General features: G+C 45.6%; 1 protein-coding gene across 1 annotated transcript in view; it reads left to right on the forward strand.

Moving 5' to 3' along the window:
* The first annotated feature begins 7,254 nt into the window (after positions 1 to 7,254).
* The window catches only part of LOC119165042 (uncharacterized), a 100,181-nt gene continuing 86,071 nt past the window's right edge, over positions 7,255 to 21,364 (forward strand). Inside the window, exon 1 of the mRNA XM_037417238.2 lies at positions 7,255 to 8,119. Within this exon, the coding sequence (XP_037273135.2) occupies positions 7,285 to 8,119 (835 nt within the window). The 5' untranslated portion in view covers positions 7,255 to 7,284. The remainder of the gene's footprint in view (positions 8,120 to 21,364) is intronic.

Genomic DNA, 21,364 nt, shown 5'->3' on the forward strand with positions numbered 1-21,364 from the left:
AAATTTGCAGTTAAAAGTATTGCAGAAACTCTCGTCATCAAACACTTCCCGCCAAACAGTGCCACATACCCGTGGCCGGGTATGTGCCACATATGAGAGAAAGTGAGCAAGGTTCATTACCGACGTAAGAGAGAGTACCCCTCGCTCCCACCAGGCTATTTTCACGTGGGTACCGACAGTTCCAGCTGGCGGGTCTTGGTCACGGGCGTATCGGACGGCCATGATTTAGTCTTGAGATTTAGTGCTGTGCAGCATGGCTTCCCATCTTGGCTTGCTGTGTGTCGGGTCCAGCGACCCACATCCTTTAGTGCCAGTCATGATTGACACTTGGTATCTATACCCAGGAACGAAGAGAACACACATGAGCAATTGAATGCGTAAGCGTTAAGAAAAACCTGACACCGGAAGCGTTGACCCGATGAGTGAAAAGAAACAATCGAAGCCAAGCATTCTGCGTGGAGAGAGAGGAGTAAACGTTTATTTTGAAACAGTGCCCCGAGCAAATGCATGCCCGGTGTCACCCTGAGGTGGGAGGGCTCCTTAGTCCAGGAACCCTCTGGCTTCTACTGCCCTCTTGGCCCTGGCGACGAGTTGTTGTTGCTCTTCCAGGTCCTCGAGGGCGAGCTTCGCCTCCCACGTTTCGGTTAGGTCTTCGTTCGTCCGTCCTGCTTCGTTATCAGTCGTGTGTTGTTGCAGATCACGTCTGGCAATACACTGGCATGCAAGAAGAAATTAAGTTTGCCAGGGTGTCCAGTATGCTGCAGAGAGGGCACATAGAGCTATATCTCGTTGGGTAGAGACGGTGTATTAGGGCTCCATGTGTGTATGTGCTGCTTTGCAGGCGTCTTAGTATTAAGAGCAAACCTCATAAGCGCGAAAATGCACGCGACAGCGACGAGCGACGCTATGAGCGACGAAACAGGGCGTTCGCGCGACGTGTCGCGTGCTCGTTTTCGCGCGATCGCTCGGTTCTCCAGATTTGGAAACAGTCGCTCATCGCCCGGAAGTGCTGGGCTCAAGCAGCCAATAGCGAAATACCGGAAAAGACAAAGACTACATAGATGCACGTGACCCTGCCCGAGTCACGTATGCGCAACAAGAAATAACCAATGTTTACGCATGTGCATATAAAAAAAGTGCTGCAAGGCAATAATAAACACTTTCCATTCCATTACACAACAATATATCTTATTTTTAAATTGCATACCGCTCACTACGCGGTTTTCTTGGTGCGAGTAGAGCCTCATGCCAGCAACAGTGGAATTCGCTCGCCGAAGCCGTCGCGTGAATGAGGTTTGCCAACTGATCGCGCGAAGACGATCTACGTCGCGTCACTCGTCGCTGTCGCGTGCATTTTCGTGCTTATGAGGTTTGGCCCTTGCGCTTTTCTCTTTTGTCAGTTTTGGGTGTGGTGGAGGGTATACTCGTCACTCTAGCCTGCTGGAGTAACGACGAGTAGGTGTTCTGAACAACTTCCGTCTCTTCAACGACGGGTTGGATGTCCTGTGGGTAGGGGGCAGCCCGGCTGACGTGCTCGCGGGCAGTGGCGGGGGCCGCTTCATTTTTCTGCAGACCCTCGTGTCCTGGCACCCATAACACACAAGTGTATGGGAGTGGAGTGCTTCGCCGTTTCAAAATGTCGATGGCATTGGCTGAGATACGGCCCTTAGCGAAATTCCTGCAGGCGGCTTGTGAGTCGGTGAAAAATCACCGCGGCGTCTGTACATGTTGTGGTTGCTAACGCGATTGCCGATTCTTCTGCGGCGTCTGAATTGAGTGCGTTGACCGTGGCCGAAGCTCATTCTCGGCCTTGAGAATGTACGACGCTGATAGCGTATACGCGTTTCTATGCGGATACTTGGCTGCGTCAGTGTAGCGGGCGTCCGGGTCTTGCTTGAACTTTCGTTGAATAGCGTTAGCTCTAGCCTTGCGTCTACTTTTGTGGAAAGTAGGATGCATGTTGCGTGGAATAGGTGCGATGGACAGCAACCCTCTAATGTACAGCGGGATTCGCTTTTTTCCGGTCTGCATCGGCGATGAACGTGTCGCTGTATAGTTGAGGTGCCGGAGCACCGACCTCCCCGTGGGCGTCAGCTTGAGCCTCTCCAGCTGACTATTCCTATGCGCTTCAATGAGCTCTTGCCACGTGTTGTGGACGCCCATCTTTAGAAGACGTTTGGTAGAGGCCATCGGGCGAAGTCCCAGGGCTACTATGGTGGCCTTTCTTATCATGATATTAAGTTCTTCAATTTCAGCTGTTTTCAAATATTCTACCACAAAGCCACGCCAGGTCTCGGAACTACGTTTCAAATAGACCCCAATGTTCGTGAAGCGTTAACTGCGGTTCAGTGCTGGCTACTCAATTTTATAAACATTACGTATGTACTCCTATGATACAGCCGTCACGTCGACCTATAGCATCAGTTGTAGTTATAGGTGTCATGCGCTGAAGTTGATTTATGTAGCAGTCTCCAGGGTTACCACGCATACTCATGAGCACCAGCGCTTCATATCAGTTTATCGCTTCTGGTGTTGCTAATAGTCTAATACTCATGTTCCTGTTGGCATTGTTGTGCATGTGCAAAGAACTGGTTACATTAACATCTGAAACTCTTCAACACATGTCTGTGCGCATGGCATGTTGCTCAATAAAAAAAGTTACAACACGGTCGCGTTCTATCTGCACGCTTTGCATAACGTCAATTGCCAAGGTACTTGAGATCTGCCGAACTTTTCTTTCGGAAGAGGGGAGGTGGTGCACTTGTTGAATAACTTAAAGAAGACATATTTTTTATTATTTTCCTTCAATTTAACACCCCTCACCAGCCGATTCCCAGGGGTCGGAGGAGGGGGGGGGGGGGGCCAGGAGCGCTGATTGTTCACCAATGGAACTGCGTTGAATGCTCATGAACAGAATATTAACCGGTGCGGTATGAAGCGCATGAAAACGTTTACATTACGCCATAAAGTACTTATGCACATATTCGCTGTTTAAGGATTTTTGACAAGTGCAGGTCTGTCCACAGTAATTGTTATTCAATGACTTTGTCGATATGATTTTCATAATATTTTAAATATATTTGTACGACTTGAATGAGGCCAACTTGTAAATAAAGCTATTGTACTTATCTTTATTAGCTGCGATAATAGGAAATGTTTAGGTACTGAAGAGCCCACTACCTCAAAACTGTAAGCGCAAAAAATAAATATGAGGCTCAAGAAAGAAACACGTTAAAGAACCCCAGGTGGTCAAAATTTCCGGAGCCCTCCACTACGGCGTCTCTCATAATCATATGGTGGTTTTGGGACGTTAAACCCCACAAATCCAATCAAGAAAGAAACAACGCAAAACTACAGGTTGATTGAAAGCAATGAAAAAAAAAGAAGAAATCGTCATAACTATTCAAGAAGTGAGAGAGACACACTATAAAATAAATGCTAAAAATTGTCGCAGAGCTTTATATCATTAACATCACAGCGACAAGCATGATTTTTTACAGGAAAACAGAGTATATATTGAAGTAGTATCGTTCGAAGCAAAGCGCGTTCAATTCAACAGAATATACCCGATTGAATGTCAATTGAATGTCCTTAAATACTCTTTCTTTCCAAATTGTATTAGTGACGGGAATACGCTAAAAATACCAATATTCTCTGATTCTAATTTCCTAACAGTCATTGAAACAGCATTTTGAGCTGCTGAAATAACCCATATATTTAACGTTGGCTTTGTACTTCTCTTGGTTGTTGATTCTTTATATGTATAATTACTGCTTTCGTTGTATAATCCTGTGTTTTGTACTTTTGTTCTAATGCTGTACTACAAGTGTTGATTTCTCCTGTATACTGTAATGCACGATTTATTTGCTTTTAATTTTGCTGTTTTGTATTCTATTTTCTACTGTAACCCCCCTACAAAGATGCCAAATGGGCGATGTAGGTACTTGTAATAAATAAATAAAATAAAACGCAAACCACACCCCCTCGTACATGGAGAAGTAAGCACATCGTATACCATGTCATTAACAACTGAGTCTATGACAGGCTTCTTGGTGACTCAAGAACGCGCGCGCATATTATTCACGTGCACGATGTAACGTACAAGACATTGCGAGCACGAAAATGGCTATAGCCTTGTGCACACGGGCATTGCAGAAAAGCCAGCTTTGACGAGCGAATATCTCCCCGTTAGGTGCTCCGCTCGTAACTCGGAGATGGGCGTTCGTCAAAGCTTGCAGCTGTTGATTGCGCACTGCTGACGCGTACTGGAAGTACATAAGCACATATATGATTCTGTTTATGACAGCGAAATCATTCGCCTTTTGAACTGGAACGACTGACAACCCTTTTTGCGACAACTGTGGTAGCGAGAAAACATTAGAGCACATCGTTTGCCCTCGCAACAATGCGCAGAGAACATGTCAATATCAGCCACTCTAGCTCGGATATATTAAAGACCGATGACGGCTGAAATCATTCTGGAGTGTCGTCCTGAGAGATTATCATGGGTGAAGGCGACCAAGACAGTGCTCAACTTATTGAAGGCAACAGACTTGCACCAGCGATTGTAAATTTAATGTGCTATGAAGACTGAGATGTGGGCGACTTTGTGTGCATGCGCTCATTTCTCTCTCTCTCTCTCTCTTTGCAAATATTTAACCACCTCTCTTTTGTAGGGTAGCATACCAGTTCCCTTAGATTGGTTAACGTCCTGGCCTTTCCTTTTCTTCCTTCCTGTTTACAACAGGAAAAGTTTCATTTTTATTGTGTATGCGCGAATCCCACATCGTGTCTAATATCGCATCAACTTGATGCATTGCTATTTTTGCCTGGTCTGCTACTTCTCTGCACAGCAATGAACCTTCGGTTGTGAGCCAGATCTTAACTGTGCAGTGGCGCCGTTCTTACGTTATAGTGAGCCCAACGTGCTTGCACAGTGTAAGCGTGTAGAGTCACAAATATCCACTTCTGATGCATTTGATGACGTTTCGGCAAGCCATACATAGTCCACATTAGACCATCTCTAGTAATCCTAATATTTGTTTTGATGAATGCTTCAACCTTTGTCATGCGTCCAAGATCTTCATACTGACTTCAAAACCACCTTGCAAGCTTTCGCACATGCTAGTCGTGCTGCGTACAAAGTGTATGTGCTCTTCCATAGTAGGCCATTGTTATAAAGATGGAAGTCATGTTAAAGGGCAATATTGTTGTCCCTCTTTGCAACCATAAAGTATTATGCGTATTTCATCCGTCCCATTTCACACAATCTACAGAACTGCGTCCCAACTATTTGATTTAGGGACCTGCCGCCAGTTTGCGAAGCGTTAGTTTCATTCAGCGCACTCAATTCTTCTAGGTCCTGCAGTCGTGTGACCGGTGGAGCTGTCAGACTCATAATGTGAACGTCTCAAAACTTAGGCATCCTATCTGTTAACAAGAACAACGTATTAGATCAATAATGGCAACACCTTTTCACCATCCCGATGTCCCTTCAATTCGTTAACAAACCAACATTTAACAACAACAAAAAAGACAAGCAGGCTTCTCCACATAAAAGTCCTTTTTGTGGTGAAGCTAGCTTCGACGACCTATTTTAATGGGCGTACTGTGAAGAATCCAGAAATCTCTTACCTACGTAAAAAGCATACCACCTTTTCACATTATGTGAAATGTATGCACAACAGTTCAACAGATGTATTTTTATGGAAAAAAACCAATATTGTGACTATACAGCTCACGTTTCGATTCGCAGTTCTTGTGGAAGGCTCAGCTGATACAATTTGGACATGAAGACAACGCACATACGATTAGCGACTGCAGCTTAACTGAAACGACATTGGTGCACATTGTATCTCAAAGGTGATATTGATTTCAATAATATGATATGATTTAGGCTCACATTCAAAACTCTTTCCAGCGTGCCATATACGTCCGCTGTACAGGAAGACCAGCAAAAAGGGGCACATGCACACGTGACATGCGTGTATGCTTGAATCGGTATACTGTCTGAAAAAGGGTCACTGTTATTATTATAATTTTTAGTGCACGCAGTTGCTCAAAAAAAAAAACAACACGAAATTTACGTGTGCCGTGGCGACGGGTTGGTCACACTTGCCTCCAGTATCGGTCGACAGACTTAATTGGTCATGTCACTTCTGCCACTCGCTAGTATGAATGATCCCCAAATGTTTTTTTTTTTTTCGGCGTCTCGATAGTAACACTGTGGAGCGTTAGAAAGGCAGTCCGTTGTGAACCTTAACAACGCCTACAGACCCGTTTCGCGCGGACGAAACAGTCTGCCATCGATCGGCCTTGAGCGTAACACCACAGCCAGACAATTGCGCGAGCGCCACAGCCCTCCGCCCGGGGCTAATATGCGTGCAGCTGCGCGTCCGCATTGAGTGTCTGGACCAATGCCATCAAAAAGGCGGAAAAAGCGTGCTCCTGTCTTGTCTTTCCGGGCGCTATAGAGCGGTAAGTGCTACACTGTGCGTTTCCCAATGACGGAAGCGGAGTTTCGTCGATTCAGCTCACGTTTTACTACCGCCTGGTCGGAGTCCGATGCGTATGCGCGAAGGCACCCACGTCACCTTATGCTTTGCCTTTTACGCATGTGGGTGAAAGGATGAAGAATAAAGTGCCGCTTCGCAGGGTCCTTTCAGTTGCAGTGATTGAGAAGCGCGTGAACTTGCCCCAGGAAGAAAAAAACTTCCGCCACAGACTGCCGGAATACGAAGGTTTTATTTCTGTTTTAGCGCCTAGATGTTGCTGGCGAGGTATTCTAAAGCTGGCCAAGTGAGCGATGCCTCACATCGTTACGATGAAGGTAAAGTCGGCGACACATCAACTGTTCGTTAATGCACTTGTACCGTCGTATCGCCAGAAGTTCGCCGTGACTCGGCTGGCCTCCAAATGAAGCGTAATACGAAGCCTCGGCCGACTCGCCGCTCCGTGCGCTGTCAGCGAGCGTCTCGCTTCTACGCGCGCGATTTCGTAAATAGCCGGGCGAGCGGGGGAGAAAAAAAAACAAGCCGGTCGCGCACGCCGACCGACGAATGTGGGCGTCCCGCGCAAAACTGCTCTCATGACGTCACTGTTTGAAAGGCGGAGCTTAGTTGCGGGGATCGCCTCCCCGTGGGCGTGGCTCGCGGCACGCACCGCAGCGCCGGAGGCTGGGAAGGGTGTAAGCAACGCGCTACGGGGAGTAGCAGTGGCTGTGCGCGCTCAGTGCGAGTGAGAAGTCGTCCCGCAGCGTGCGACGATGCTCGCGGGAGCAGCAGCATGATGGACACCGCCGGCGGCCTGGGCCGGCCGCGAACGGCGGCTGCCGCGGCCGCTGCCGCCGCCGCAGCTGCCGCGCGGCTCGACACTTACGAACAGGAGCTAGGAGTGTCCGAAGCGCCGCACTTCCAGAACGGATTCGCCATGCACACGCCCCACCCGCACGTGTCGGCCGCGGGATACACGGCCGCCGTGGCCAGGGACTTGCTGTTCCGCGGCGCCACGGACCTGGGGCCGCCGCCCCCGCACCACCACCATCATCACGCGGCGACCGCCGCCGATGGCATGTTTGTGCACCACCATCACCACCACGCCGCCGCGCAGGACCTGTATTCGTCGCGACTGCCGCTCACCGCGGCCGACGTGTACCGCGGCGAAGCGTTCCAGCCGCGACCCGAGCCCGTGTACGCCACCTCGATGGGAGGCCATCCGCACGGCGCTTTCTTCCGCTACATGAGGCAGCCGGTGAAGCAGGAGCTGACCTGCATGTGGGTGGAGCAGCCGGCCATCCACCACCATCCGCACCACCACCCGCACCACCACGCGCAGCTGAGCAGCAACAGCCCGCGCAAGCCGTGCGGCAAGAGCTTCTCGTCCATGCACGAAATCGTGACGCACCTGACGGTGGAGCACGTGGGGGGACCGGAGTGCACCAACCACGCCTGCTTCTGGCAGGACTGCGTGCGAAACGGACGCCCGTTCAAGGCCAAGTACAAGCTGGTCAACCACATTCGCGTGCACACCGGCGAAAAGCCGTTCCCGTGCCCGTTTCCCGGCTGCGGGAAGGTGTTCGCGCGATCCGAAAACCTCAAGATCCACAAGCGAACGCACACAGGTCAGTCTACTGTTGTTATCTCGATCCGCGAACTGTTCGCGTACACGCCTGCGTGATCTTGTTGAGGAGCTTTTTTTTTTTTTTCTTGCAACTACGCCGTGTTTACGCGGACAAACCCGAACCGCCGGAGAAATATGCATGTACAGCTGATTTCATTGCGGTGCGCTTCCCTCCGAGAAAGGATATCGCGGCCAGCGAACTGCATGCATGGCCTTCGCAGGTCCCTGCACGTCTCCGGCTTGGGGGAAATCGCGCATTCGCAAGCTACACGTGTGAACGACCCGAACGTATATAAACTACAGCTGGGGAACCCTGCGTTTTGTTTCCATGATTTCAACTCGAGTAGAGAGAGAGAGAGAGAGAAACGCACAGGCGGGCCTTACAACAGAGTCGCGCGCCCTTTTTCGAAGAAAAAAAAAAACGCGACGCGCATCGTACGTTACACATCGCCGCAGGAGATCTCTCGAAGCGTATTAGGCGTGCACGAATCTCTGGCGCACCGCACCGATCAAACAGTGCAGCGCAACGGCAACGCGCGACACAACGGCCGGCCGTCCATTATTTACGCCGTTAGCCACAAGGTGTTTCTTTTCGCGCAATCCGAGGAGCGAGTGCCCTCCTCTCTTCTCCGTCCTCCCTCGTTCACTCCACGCGGCGGCGACCGCTCCTTCCTTCCGTCACCGCAGCGCGGTGTCGCGGGCCTATTATGCACCCGAACGAGGACTCCCTTTCCGTCGACGACGAAGCGGGCTGCAGGGTGTGCAGCGGCCCGTCATCGGCAATTTGCGAGGCCCTGCCCGAGTGTATACTCGTTTGTTAACCGGTCGACTATTGTTACTTCTCGACGCGAACAGGTTTCGTGACAAATTTCTCCCTTAGTCGCCTTTAACCGATGACGCGCGGCATAAGGCGACATGTATAGACGATGTCTCGCGTAGTCAAAGAGGACCAGTTAATGAGCGATTGTTTGTGGGACTTCGTGGGCGGTGGCTGTACGAATTACATTTTTGAAAAAGCGCCTCCATCGTATTCGTACATTTTTGCTTGTAATGGACAGCTAGCTCCTCCTCACTGAATAACACTAAGATTCCTTGCTTGTTCGACTATATATATATTTGTATATACATCAATAGGTATAATTGTTAAACGAAACTAGCTGGCGAATTATTATTATTATTATTATTATTATTATTATTATTATTATTATTATTCATGACAGTGTTAGAAATTGCAAGCACCTTGTGGCATTGACTCACCTTCATTTGACGTTAACCCACAGTGATTAGACTTGACTGTGTTTACGCCAGGCCCCCAATACCATATATATGAATACGATTCTACTGCGTAATACGTTTACAATATTTCACAAATAAAGTGGGGGGAGAAGGGGTAGTGACATCGAGTACTCTTTGATGAGCAACGTCACAAAGATGTATATTGTGACAATGACAATTAATGGTTTTTCTCTGCTGATTACCGAGTATCTTGAAGCATTTGATGACGTGTTAAAACGGTTCAATGTGATTGCCGTGCACTTTTTGATCTGAGCGTGCCATATTTATTTGTTTATTTATTTGTCTAAAGGAACTGTGGACGCGTGAGTTTTTGTTATAGCAGGAGAAAAAAAAACTGCCAAAAATAAATCAATGACACCGTGAAAAACAATGGAACGTATATGTAAATAAACATCAATGAATGTTTCTAAGGCTGTATATAGCAAGTCCAACATGAAACACAATGCAAGCACAACGTTGGAACATTACATATAGTTTTCAACACTAAGCTACGAATAAATTATTCCTCCTGCATATGTCCTCTGAAGTCCATGGAAGCGATAACATGGTAGATGATTAGTTTTCTTTTACACTGTTCCATAAAAAAAATGCGCTTGAAAATATTACTTCGCGCAACAAAAAATGGGTGCTAATCAATGTTATAGTTTCGGCAATCAGGCGAATGTCAATGGTCTCAAGTTTTGTTCGCATAATATATTATTTTTCTTTAATTCTGATGACGCTTATGTGGACGTTAACCAAGTGTATGCAACGTACACCTAAGCGATAGCATGTACGAACACAAGTTATGCACGAAGGGATGTGGCGATGTGATATACAAAGCTTCATGTCTCTCAGTTATAACTGTTGCACCGCTTTCGACAATGCATTGTGCGCTTAACGCAAAGCGCATCGACACGCACGCATTTCATAAATATACAGAAACATGTTTAAATAACGTGTGCCTTTAACCTTCTTTTGTATTAACCGAACTATACTGGAATGCAGGACATTCTTCGTTTCGCTTTATACCTAGTACTGTTGCCGACATTCAACCAACCTAATTCGCCTCAGTGCTGCCTTCGAAAATGGCAATACATAGCTGTTCATCTTTTAAAGAGAAAGGCTTCCGTTATACGTATATGCAAACGCACTCTGTAATGTATGCATATGGCAAGTCTTCGAACACCTGTTGAAATACTGAAGTATACCGTAGTTACGTTTTTTTTTGGTTATGTTTTTCTCTAGTTTTGTTCTGTTTTGATACTGTTCGTGACAAAAGGCGGCAGCATATCATTTGAATATAATATCGCTTTGCGAGTACATACTGCGTTTCTGTTGCGCTGGTTAAGCCGATGGTTAGCAAAGATGACATCCATTCTACGGGAGTTGCTTTAAAGAAATGTGATTTTATAGGGACCTCAGGCAGGGTTGAGGCACATACAGCAAGTTTAAATAATTATGCCACTCGGAACTCTGTAGCAGTCACGTACGTTTTGATCTGTTTACGGGTAAGATGTGTGTGTGTTTTACAGCAGCTGTTCATCTCCTTGCCTTCACTCTTATAAAGTACCCTATTCAAAATAGAAAGCCCTGCAGAATGCAAAGCTGGCAGCGCCATCTTTCATCAAACTCTCCAAACGTAACGTCAGAAAAGTTCACCGAGATCGGCCGTTTATGTAAAGAGACACTATAGACGCGTCGTTTTTAGACGCTCTCTCTCTCAAAAATCGAGTGTATCAATGTTGAAATACAAACGAGAAACGCATCTGGGCTCTCTTTGCGAAGGTCAGTGGTGTTATGACACCGCTTTGGCTATCAGCGTAACATCGATTCCAGAATAAGACTATCGAGCCGATATGTAGGTATAATAGAGTTGGGGGAATGGTCGTTATGAGTACACCACCTTCTTTGCATAACAATGTGTTACCTTATAAAGACGAAAAAATCGGGTTATAAAAGCAGCGATATAAGAGCTCACTTTTACGTCAGTAAACAGAAATGTGCCAGGTTACCCAACCACTCGCTGCATGCTTTTCCGGTGTCCTTCACTGTATACACACATATGAGAACGTGATGCTTGGGAGGGGTATTCGTGCTGTACACGTCTGCTGCTTCTGTGGGCGATTTCTGTATTCCATATACAGAGCGATGAAGTCAAAGCGCGCAGTATATATATATATATATACTCCGCTCCGTGCAACTGTGTCGCTATCGCCTAAAGGTCCTTCACCGCACACACCAAGAACATTTTGTTGCATCTGAGCGCGTGATACGAAGTTTATCGAAGAGAACAATGTTTTTATACGGAACTTATACGGTGCATATACTTATGCGGAATAAAACAGTGTGTAAGGCTATACAGAAGATAAGACATATATCGTGTGTCCTACGGGCGGGGATACAACACAGGTGGGCATGCATAAGTTAATAATGATAATAATGTGCAGCTAATTTCAGTTGTTTATAGTCGGTTTATGTTTTTGTGTGAAATTCTCCTCTCTGCACGTCAATCTCGCAGCTGAAGCGCGGCAAAGCCAGTTCTTAAGCAGCGCCGAATGATATCACACACACACACACACACACACACACACACACACACACACACACACACACACACACACACACACACATATATATATAAATATATATATATATATATATATATATCAGGAAGTTCAAGGGGTCTGGTACGTATAAAGAACACAAGCGAGTACACGTACGAAAGAGCAATACTTTTATGCCAACGTTTCAGCCGTGGCACGGCCTTCGTCAGGGAATAAAGAGTAGACAAGCAGGTGCCCCTTTTAAGGGCCGTTGAAATCACACAATTGATCAGAATAGTGATTAGAAAGTGCGAAAGCAATACCAAAACAACATTGTCAGTATAATTTGATACGAGTATTGAGCAACAATATCGCTGTGGATAACTCAAGATATGAGCGCATAGCTTCAGCGTAGGGCAAATTTTTATGCGTAGGGCAAATTTTTAAAGCAATAAAGCACTTCATAAGCCAAGCGAATATCATGAGCACATGTCACGCACACTGTAAGATACCCGAGGGACAGTAAACAAAATTCAACTGGTAACTGAAGCGTCAAGTTTGATGCCAAACTACTGCATGCGCACATATAATAAATGGAAGCACACACAAAAAATATATATAATCAAACAAATGAGAGAAGAAACGATGGCACGGGTTGGGGGGCATTTAACGCATTCCTGTGATGGACAATGCTACATAGAAAGGAAAGTAACGCGTCCAACGCTTTCGTTGATGCCTGAGTGCAAAGTGTTGAACTTGTTAATGAGATAGGACTCGCGAACTTCTCGGTCATGATGAGTTTTAAACCCGGATTGTAATATTGTGGCTTTGATGTTATCGAAAGAGTGCCCTGGCATCTGGACATGTTTTGACAGTGGAAGATGAGGAAGGTTAGAAGCATGGGCTCTGTGGTTGTTAAAACGTAACCTGAATGATGTTTCGGTATGCCCAATGTATTGCATACGGCAAGTGGAGCACTCAAGCATGTAGATAACATTAGCGCTGTCGCAAGTGAAGTCTCCGTTGAATTTTAAGGAAAAGTTTGATGCGGTGCTAGTTGCGGTATGAGTACTTGACATGTGCGGGCAAACCTTGCAGCGGGGCTTATTGCAAGGATGGCAACCACTGTAGTTGGACCGATTAATTATTTTCGATGATGTTAATGTATCATGCAGGTTGCGTGATCTGCGGTAAACTACCCTCGATGGTTCCGTAAAAATGTCTTTTAAGTGATCACTTTGTTGCAAGATATTGTGGTGTTTTCTTAGAATATTGGCCACATTAGGAACCGAAGCTGAGTGCGTAAGGATGAGGTTAACACTGTTACGTGAAGTGTTTGCAGATCGTTTGTTGCTTGTGAGCAACTCTTTACGGTCAATGTTGTTAGCCTTCTTGAGGGCGTCGTCTATGATTCCCGATGGGTATCCTTGCCTCGCAAGAGCACCTCGTAGGTCTTCGCAGTTGCGAGCGAAATCATTGTTATCAGAGCAGATGCGTTTAAAGCGAATGGCCTGACTATATGGAATACTGGTTTTGCAGTGTTTTGTGTGACTACTATGGAAGTGAAGATACTGATGTCTATCGGTTGGTTTCCTATATAGTTTGGTCGTCAATTTTCGATTGCACAGTGTCACTGTGACGTCAAGAAAGTTGACACTGGTGTCCGAGTATGAGTGCGAGAATGAGCCTAAGCAAGACAACGTTTCAGACGAAGGCCGTGCCACGGCTGAAACGTTGGCATAAAAGTATTGCTCTTTCGTACGTGTACTCGCTTGTGTTCTTATATATATATATATATATATATATATATATATATATATATATATATATATATATATATATATATATATATATATATATATATATATATATATACTCATTGCACCTTCACGTATTTCACCCTCTTATATAATCACCAAACAATCCCTTTCCATTATACTGTACCAGAAATTATTTACCAACCAAGAATTAAGAGCTTAATGATCTGATAACTGTGTAGCAGGCACTTAATACGTTACATGCCTGTATATGCAGAGATTATGATCATGTTTCGATTCGCACTGAGTGGAATAAATCCATTTCTACGGTGTTAGTCACCACTCCCGAAATGCCACATCACAAAAAAATTTGCGTAAATAAATCTGTGTTCCATATCTGAGGTTAGGAAATATTAGAGGAATTGTCAATGGAACTGTTGATCGAACACAATTCCCGCACCCGCTAGCCACAAAACTTATCTTCTTCTCCTTCTCTCTTTTTTTTTCGATAATAATTTGTGTTTGGTCGTACGCTTATAAAAAAAAAAACTGTTGGTCAGAGTACGAACTGATCGAGAAACAAAACAACGAGTAACAAGTCGCCGACTTTTAGAATATAATCCAGTGGCCACTACAAATTTGGTGCATAGTTTGTTTAGTTGCCGAGTTCCTGCTAAATGCATGTAATAATAAAACCATCACAAACCAGTTTTATTCGCTGCGTTTCGAATCAGAGGGAGACCCGCGATAACGTAAATGACCCGGTAAAGCTCACGTGGTCTCCACCATCCACCATGATCTAATCTGCGCCCGGTCAAGCGCACTGTCTTACACGGCAAATCAACAGGAACCCATAAGAGGCGCGTGCACCGGAGGAATGGCAAGATATGTATCAACGTTGGTCGGCTCGCTGAATTTGCCTAAATTTGATTCGTTTAAAGGCTCGCGCCCGTAAAGATGACGTTTCTAAGTTCTTCTCCGCGGAAGCTTTCGCGTTACGCTATATACACACTCAAACGCGTGCTTCCAGTCACGTGCAGAATCACGCGTTTACTCGCCAACGTGTGTACACAGACCTTAAACGCACAAAACAAGAGCGGATGCTATCGGCAGCTCAATCAAGTCGCGAGGCATTCCGCGGGGAGCGGCGCAGGACATCGACGCAAGGCGAGGCACTATACTCGTGGAGCCGCAGTTTATCGGCTGCGGAGACACGCGCCACGCGTTTAATCCTCTTGTAGAACCAGCCGAGGACTAGACCCTGCCGGCCAGCCGATCGATATACTGCAGCCGGGCTCTTTCCTGCGTCGAGAGCAGTATATATAGTAGCTCATTCGAAGCGGACAGCGGTGCCCCGCGTAAACCTCCCCTCTCCCCATGTTCTCTCGCTCTATAGTCACTTGCACAGACAAACCTCTGACCGTATATATGCACTATTTTTCTTTTTTTCATCAGGAACAAGCACAATCCGCAGCGATGCATGTATATGCGCATAAACTAGTGCACGGTGATCGATTTGATTTAGCCATGCACCACGTCGTCTTATAGATAGTATATATAGTGTCCTGAACGAGCCATAAACGCCTTTTACTACCAATAACCCCGCTGTGCTAGGCCGGCTATCAAACGTGAACTTATTTCTGGGTTTCGAATTCCCCAATATGCGTCGCGATCACGAGGCACGCCGAATCTTCGTGGACATGGTGTTCATTTTGAGTACATTTGGGTCTTTGATAGCCGCTTATGAATTTAGGTACACGAGGGTTTTTGCATTCTGTACGCCGCTATGGCAAATAATTGAACTCTGGTGCGAATATAGCAGGTGAGAAATTTCACTTTCACCATACTTAAGCCGTTTGTTTTATAAATATGCAGTATAAATCGGAGGGGGCACCCAGGATAAGTGAGTTCCTTCAAATGAAGGGAGCAGGAAGGCAGGGAAGTTAGTCCTCTTTTGCACTAATGCATTCTTTCCCTGCGTCATCCTTATTTATAATAACGTAGCGCCCTGCCTTATTCACGCAACCCTGTTCGGTTTAGCTGGTACTCGTATAAAGGAGTCAGATGGTGATTTAGCTAGACATTTACAGTGGAACCGAATATTCATCTTCTCCTTCATTAAGGTGAAATCCCTAGGGTGCTACGTTGACGATCGCATGCAGGAGACGTTGTGAGAGTTAGCGAAACGGTAAGGTCTCAAAAGGTTTTGTCCAAAAACCCGCGTGACCTTTTTCGGGCGATCGATGACGTCTTCGAGACGTCACAGATCGCGAAAAATTTTGACGTCATCAGGACGCCGTCGTTACGCGAAACGATGACGTCACCATACGACATCATGGCGTCATAAATAAACATATTTTTCACAGTTGCAAAGTTAGCTTTCCGGCTATGCAGTTGGCGATAATAATGGCCGCTGGCCACTTGCCGCTAACAGCGTATTCAAGCGGACTTTGCTTGCACTATGAGGTGAAAAATGTAGGCTCGGCTCTTTTGACATGCACATGTGTAATACACACGCCCCAGCGCGGGCATCTAGGACTTTGCCTCCACTTGAAGCACGACAGGCGGCGCCTTTAGTTGGGTGAATACGCAACGCAGTGAAGCACACTTGCCGATTATTCATGAAAATGGTCTACCGACATTATCAGTGTGTGGAAAGTGCACAATTTCGGAGGCGGTACAACTAAGGCAGAGAATGTTATACAGTACAGAAGGGAGAGGAACGTTGTGATCGACTGACAACGACGTCAAAGTATTTTACTGTGCGTCAGCTTGTTATGTCTCGCAGGAAGGCTCGTCCCCGATGCACAGAGTGTGAAACAGACTTCCGCCTTCAGATGTTCCGCGGATTGCGAAGTACCGCCATTTTGATAAATTTGGACCACACAATTTGATCGTAGGTCAATTTGACGCGTTGGTACACGTTTATTGTCTCTTTCGTGAGCGCTACCTGTATGACGTATTTACGTGAACGCTTATGAGTTGCGAAGCATGTATATAGTCCGTCCACAGATAATGACGATGATAGTTTCTTGTGGGCTGTCCGTGCAGCCTTGGCGTCTAGCACGTGATGACTGTCTTACAGTTGATGTCATTTATTGGGATCATATTCTATCAAAGGACCCACGTGTCACCATGATGTTAGACACAAGTACTAGCAGAGAGGAGATAGAAGATATCAGGAACAAGTGTTAAAAGAAGAACAGAAAGATGTGAAACAGAGGAGTAAAATATCGCATAAATGGTGCATAACCAGCGTACATCATGAGTGTGTATTCCTGGAACAGTCTGTTGGCAATACGCGTACGTCAGAGGGCATTGCTGAAATATCTGTGCATTGGCAACGCGAAAAACAAAACGTAAACATGTATAGTAGAATGGCAATATAAATAACACTACTACCTGCGTATACGCACGCATAAGAAACGTGTAATATGCGTTTAAAGGTAAAACATAAAACCTTGCTTGCACATACAATGCTTGCATAATCCATCCTCGCCTTAAGTAACTTGCCGAAAAAAATAGCACCTCTTTTAAGCTCAGACGTTTAAAACGTAGCCAGCATTGTGCGAATATTTCCGGATATAGCTAATCATATACGCAAGAAAGATCACACAATGCAGCCAGCACAAGATCAGGAAGAACCTTGAGGACCAAATACATGAGTGCAGTTCGCGCTATTGCGAAGCGACACATTGTCAGAACAGCCGATGATGTATCTCGTGCACCATGCAGTACTAACTGATAGTTGAACCATTCAAGCACAACTCATCGGCAACTCTAACTCACCAATAAGGGGAATCACAGCGCGTTTCAGATACACGTACCTGCAGTTGATGTTCACCACAGATTAAAAAAAAAAAGACAATCTCAGAAGGGTTTATCTGGCCGATACCACGAGGGAACTGCAAACTCAACGAGCGAGCTGTGTGCCATTTCCCGCTAAACCACCGATTTTCGTTTGTTTATACGTTTTTCTACATTGACGCGCCTCCGCGTGATACAGCATTTTACTGGGGAGACAATTTCCAGGCTATAAGTTCCAATTATGAAGCAAGACAGAGTCTGGAACATTCATTTTTTTTTTCACCAGCTGCATGAATCAATAATATCATTATAAAGCAATGTAGTTGAACATCCTCGAACTGCACGACGGATTTTGATAGCTAAGCTATGTAGAGTATAAGGTTTAGGGTTAATTTTAATGTCAACGCTAACGTTTTCTGTCATTTAGCTTGATTAAGTATGTAGTCGTCCCGGTAGGGGGTCGTATACCGCGACTAGGCAGCCATTAATCCTCTGTTGGCTATAGTGGTGATTCCAGAAATACTGTACAGGAACATGAATATGTAAATTTGTATACAGAAAGGAAAAAAAAATGATATTTCGCCTATAGTTTCTTATGCAACCACCTTAGAAGACTGGAAGGCAAAAGCCACCTTCTTTCTTGCGTATTAATCTGCCCCCCTCCCCATCCGAAAGTTTTCTGATCCCAACCTATAGTTTTGCACTGCTGTAGGATCGGAGGCATTAAAGATAAATAATAACTGTTGAGACTTTACGTCCTTATATCACGCTATATGATCCCGAGGAGGCGCCTTATGGAGGGCTCCAGAAGTTTCGGCCACTTACCCCCATATTCACGAACGCTCCTCGACTCGACTTTCACCCTTCACTTGGCACTGCGCCGCTGCTCGTTTGAAAGTGACGCTGCGCTACTCAAGAATCACAGCAGATTATCACTGATATGCAGTGACTTTCCCTGTCTAGAGACGGCGCTCCCATCGGCCTTCTCAAGTGAAGGTGAAGCGTTGAGTGGAGGGACGTTCTATAGAATACGGGGGTTAAAGCTCTTAAATGTGCATCTAAACTTATGTATGCGGCCAATCGGGCATTACGAGCATTCTGCATCTTGCGTGATCTTGCACAGCATCCATGACCCGCCGCGTTGCCCAGGCGATGATGTTCTAGACTTATGTCATCATATTCGGTGATGCCACTATGACGTCATCATTTACGGCTCTTTGCGGCGTCATGTAGGAATACTGTTGATGACGCCTTGTTATACTGAGATCACGTGACGTGAGGTATATACACCGACTGCGCGCACGCACTCACTTGATTATCACGTGAGTTTCGACCGACTTTTTCTGCTTAGTTGTTTTTGGCATCATTCGTGATGACGGTGACACGTGCACTTATGCATTGTATGCAGTAGTTGTATGCAAGTTTGTTTTTTGAATGTACGAAGCCTGACGGTCTTATTGCGCTGCTCAGAACACATGCACGGCTGCCATGGTGGTCTAGTAGTTGGGGTGCAGACCTGAAGGTCACGGGTTCGACTGCCACCCACGGTGGCCACATTTTCGATGGAGGCGAATATGCTTGAGTCCCATGTACCGATAGATTTAGGATCACGCCAATTAAGAACCCCAGGTGGCCGAAATTTCCGGAGCACTCCACTATGCGGCGTCCCTCACGATCCAGCAAGATGGCAAGTTGGACCAGTCGGATTACGTCCATAATTGAATATTTTGTTTAAGCACGCCAAAAAAAAAAACACAGGCAAAAGAGGCTCACAAGGACAGCGCTTGCTCTCACAACTGAAGTTTTATTAGTCAGAAAAAAATTATTTAGAAGTGGTTACATGGTTGATTCTTCGCGCATGTGCAACCGAACAGGGTGAAACAAAAACCGCTCGTATCGGTATTGCAAGATCGTCTGTGTTATTTGTGATTTATTATATTTTTCAAGCGTTACGCATTGAGATGCGCGCATTCTTTATCATGCAGCGCAATCATGGCTCGGCTTAACACATGTCATGTCCCCTCTTTTGGATGTGATATGATTCCACTTTCTCTTGGGTCAGCTGATCCTTATGTCAGAATAATACTTCTGTTTCTTTAAACACAAGGTAACATCCGCAGTTTTTACAGTGATTCGCAAGGTGAGTGTTGCCTGATGCCTTAAGATACGCGTGGTGTTCTCTAAGGTGGTCGTTGACGCATCTTCCTGAATCTTCCTCATAAATAGCGTTGTTTTAGGACGTTAAAGCTCAACCATCAATACATTAGTATTATTATCATACGCTGCTCGGAACGTGAACCCCAAACCACGTGCTTGCGCTTTTCACGAGCACTTGTAGTAGAGCCATGTATCCTTCAGATGCGCGGTTTAACGAGAATATAAGCAACTTCTCCTGCAGAGCTTCCATTCTTCTTTCGAACAATGATCGCAGAGTAATGCCCAGCAACTATAGGGTATTCGACTTTATGACATACATCAGTGAAACGCCTGTCTCAGAGTTCGCTGAACCGATTCTCTGCCTGTAAATTGATGGTATACCGAGAAGTTATTCACCGCTTCCGCGCCTTTCGACTCTTTATAGCAGAAAGAGACATGTATGACCGGCTTGCTTAGTATATCTGCCGGTAGTTGAGCGTACGTCGTTTACGTGAAAACAAAGCTACTTGTGACGTCATCGAGACATTGTCCGACAAGCAAGTTTAATTATTTACCGAATTTTCTAAAGTGAAATCGTACGTGTTGTTTAGAAGATGTTAGCGCTAGCGCCAGATACTGCCTTTCGCACATGACAGGACTCCTGAAAATTACAGCAGCAGTGAGCAAAAAAAAAAAATGCTGGCAGAAGTACCGACAAGGAGAATTCACTCAAGTTACTTAAGCAATGAAAGTTGTCGCATAATCACAAAGTCTGTTCACGTAGCCACACAAACACAAAAATTAAATACAGTCCAATAAGAAACTACTATGCAGTTCACATAAAATGCATGCCCCAGGAACATCCTATGCATATATGGTGAAAATGACATTATTACATAATTTCCGGTCACAATACAACAATGCAGTTGCAAAGTGCCGCATTGATTTGCGAATCTCATAAAAATATTCTCTCAGCTTATTCCTGTCTTGATTTTCGTTGAAGCACGGAATTATCATCGGTGACATGGCGCCATAGCTTCTGAAGCGGGATACAATTTAGATCATATATATGTATATATATAGACAAGTTCACGTGAATTTTTAGTCGGTGTGTTGCTCATTTCATTAAGCCATTGTCACCCAGCTGCCGTAGAACAAGTCTTATAAATTAAAAATCGCACAGGACGTTAAATGGGGGTCCTATAATCTGCAGCTGTCGATAAGTTCCCTCGTCACCCAATGAAACCGCGAGTTTACGAGTTTACGAACGCCGATGATGTATAGTGAGCAGGCTGGTCCGAACACCTTTCTCCCTCCCCTGAAATTTTCACTTCTAACGTTTGCGTATTCGTGCGCGCACGCAAATGCGCGCCCGCACTTACATGAAGTATGTTTGAATCCTTCACCGAAAGAAACGAAATTCTGGCTGTGCTATACTGATGAACACCATGCTGATAATCCCAAGTTCCTTATATAGACTCATCCAGACATTTATTGCCCTGTGGTGTTAAGAATGCCCTCTAACTATGAACGTCGTCCGTGGGCGGAGTCGTTGTTACCTGGCTCTCATACCTTCCTCTTCTGGCTAAGATTCATTTTTGCTCTACCCGCGTATAGCTTGTGAGACATCACCGAAATAAAAAGAAATCTTTATTTTCAGTGTGCCTTTGCTTCGAAAGGACATTCAGGATTGTACTCTAGTATCTACAAAACTTGTGTCCTCTG

The sequence above is a fragment of the Rhipicephalus microplus genome, chromosome 1 (assembly GCF_043290135.1).
Source record: "Rhipicephalus microplus isolate Deutch F79 chromosome 1, USDA_Rmic, whole genome shotgun sequence".
In the NCBI taxonomy this organism is placed as follows: Eukaryota; Metazoa; Arthropoda; class Arachnida; order Ixodida; family Ixodidae; genus Rhipicephalus; species Rhipicephalus microplus.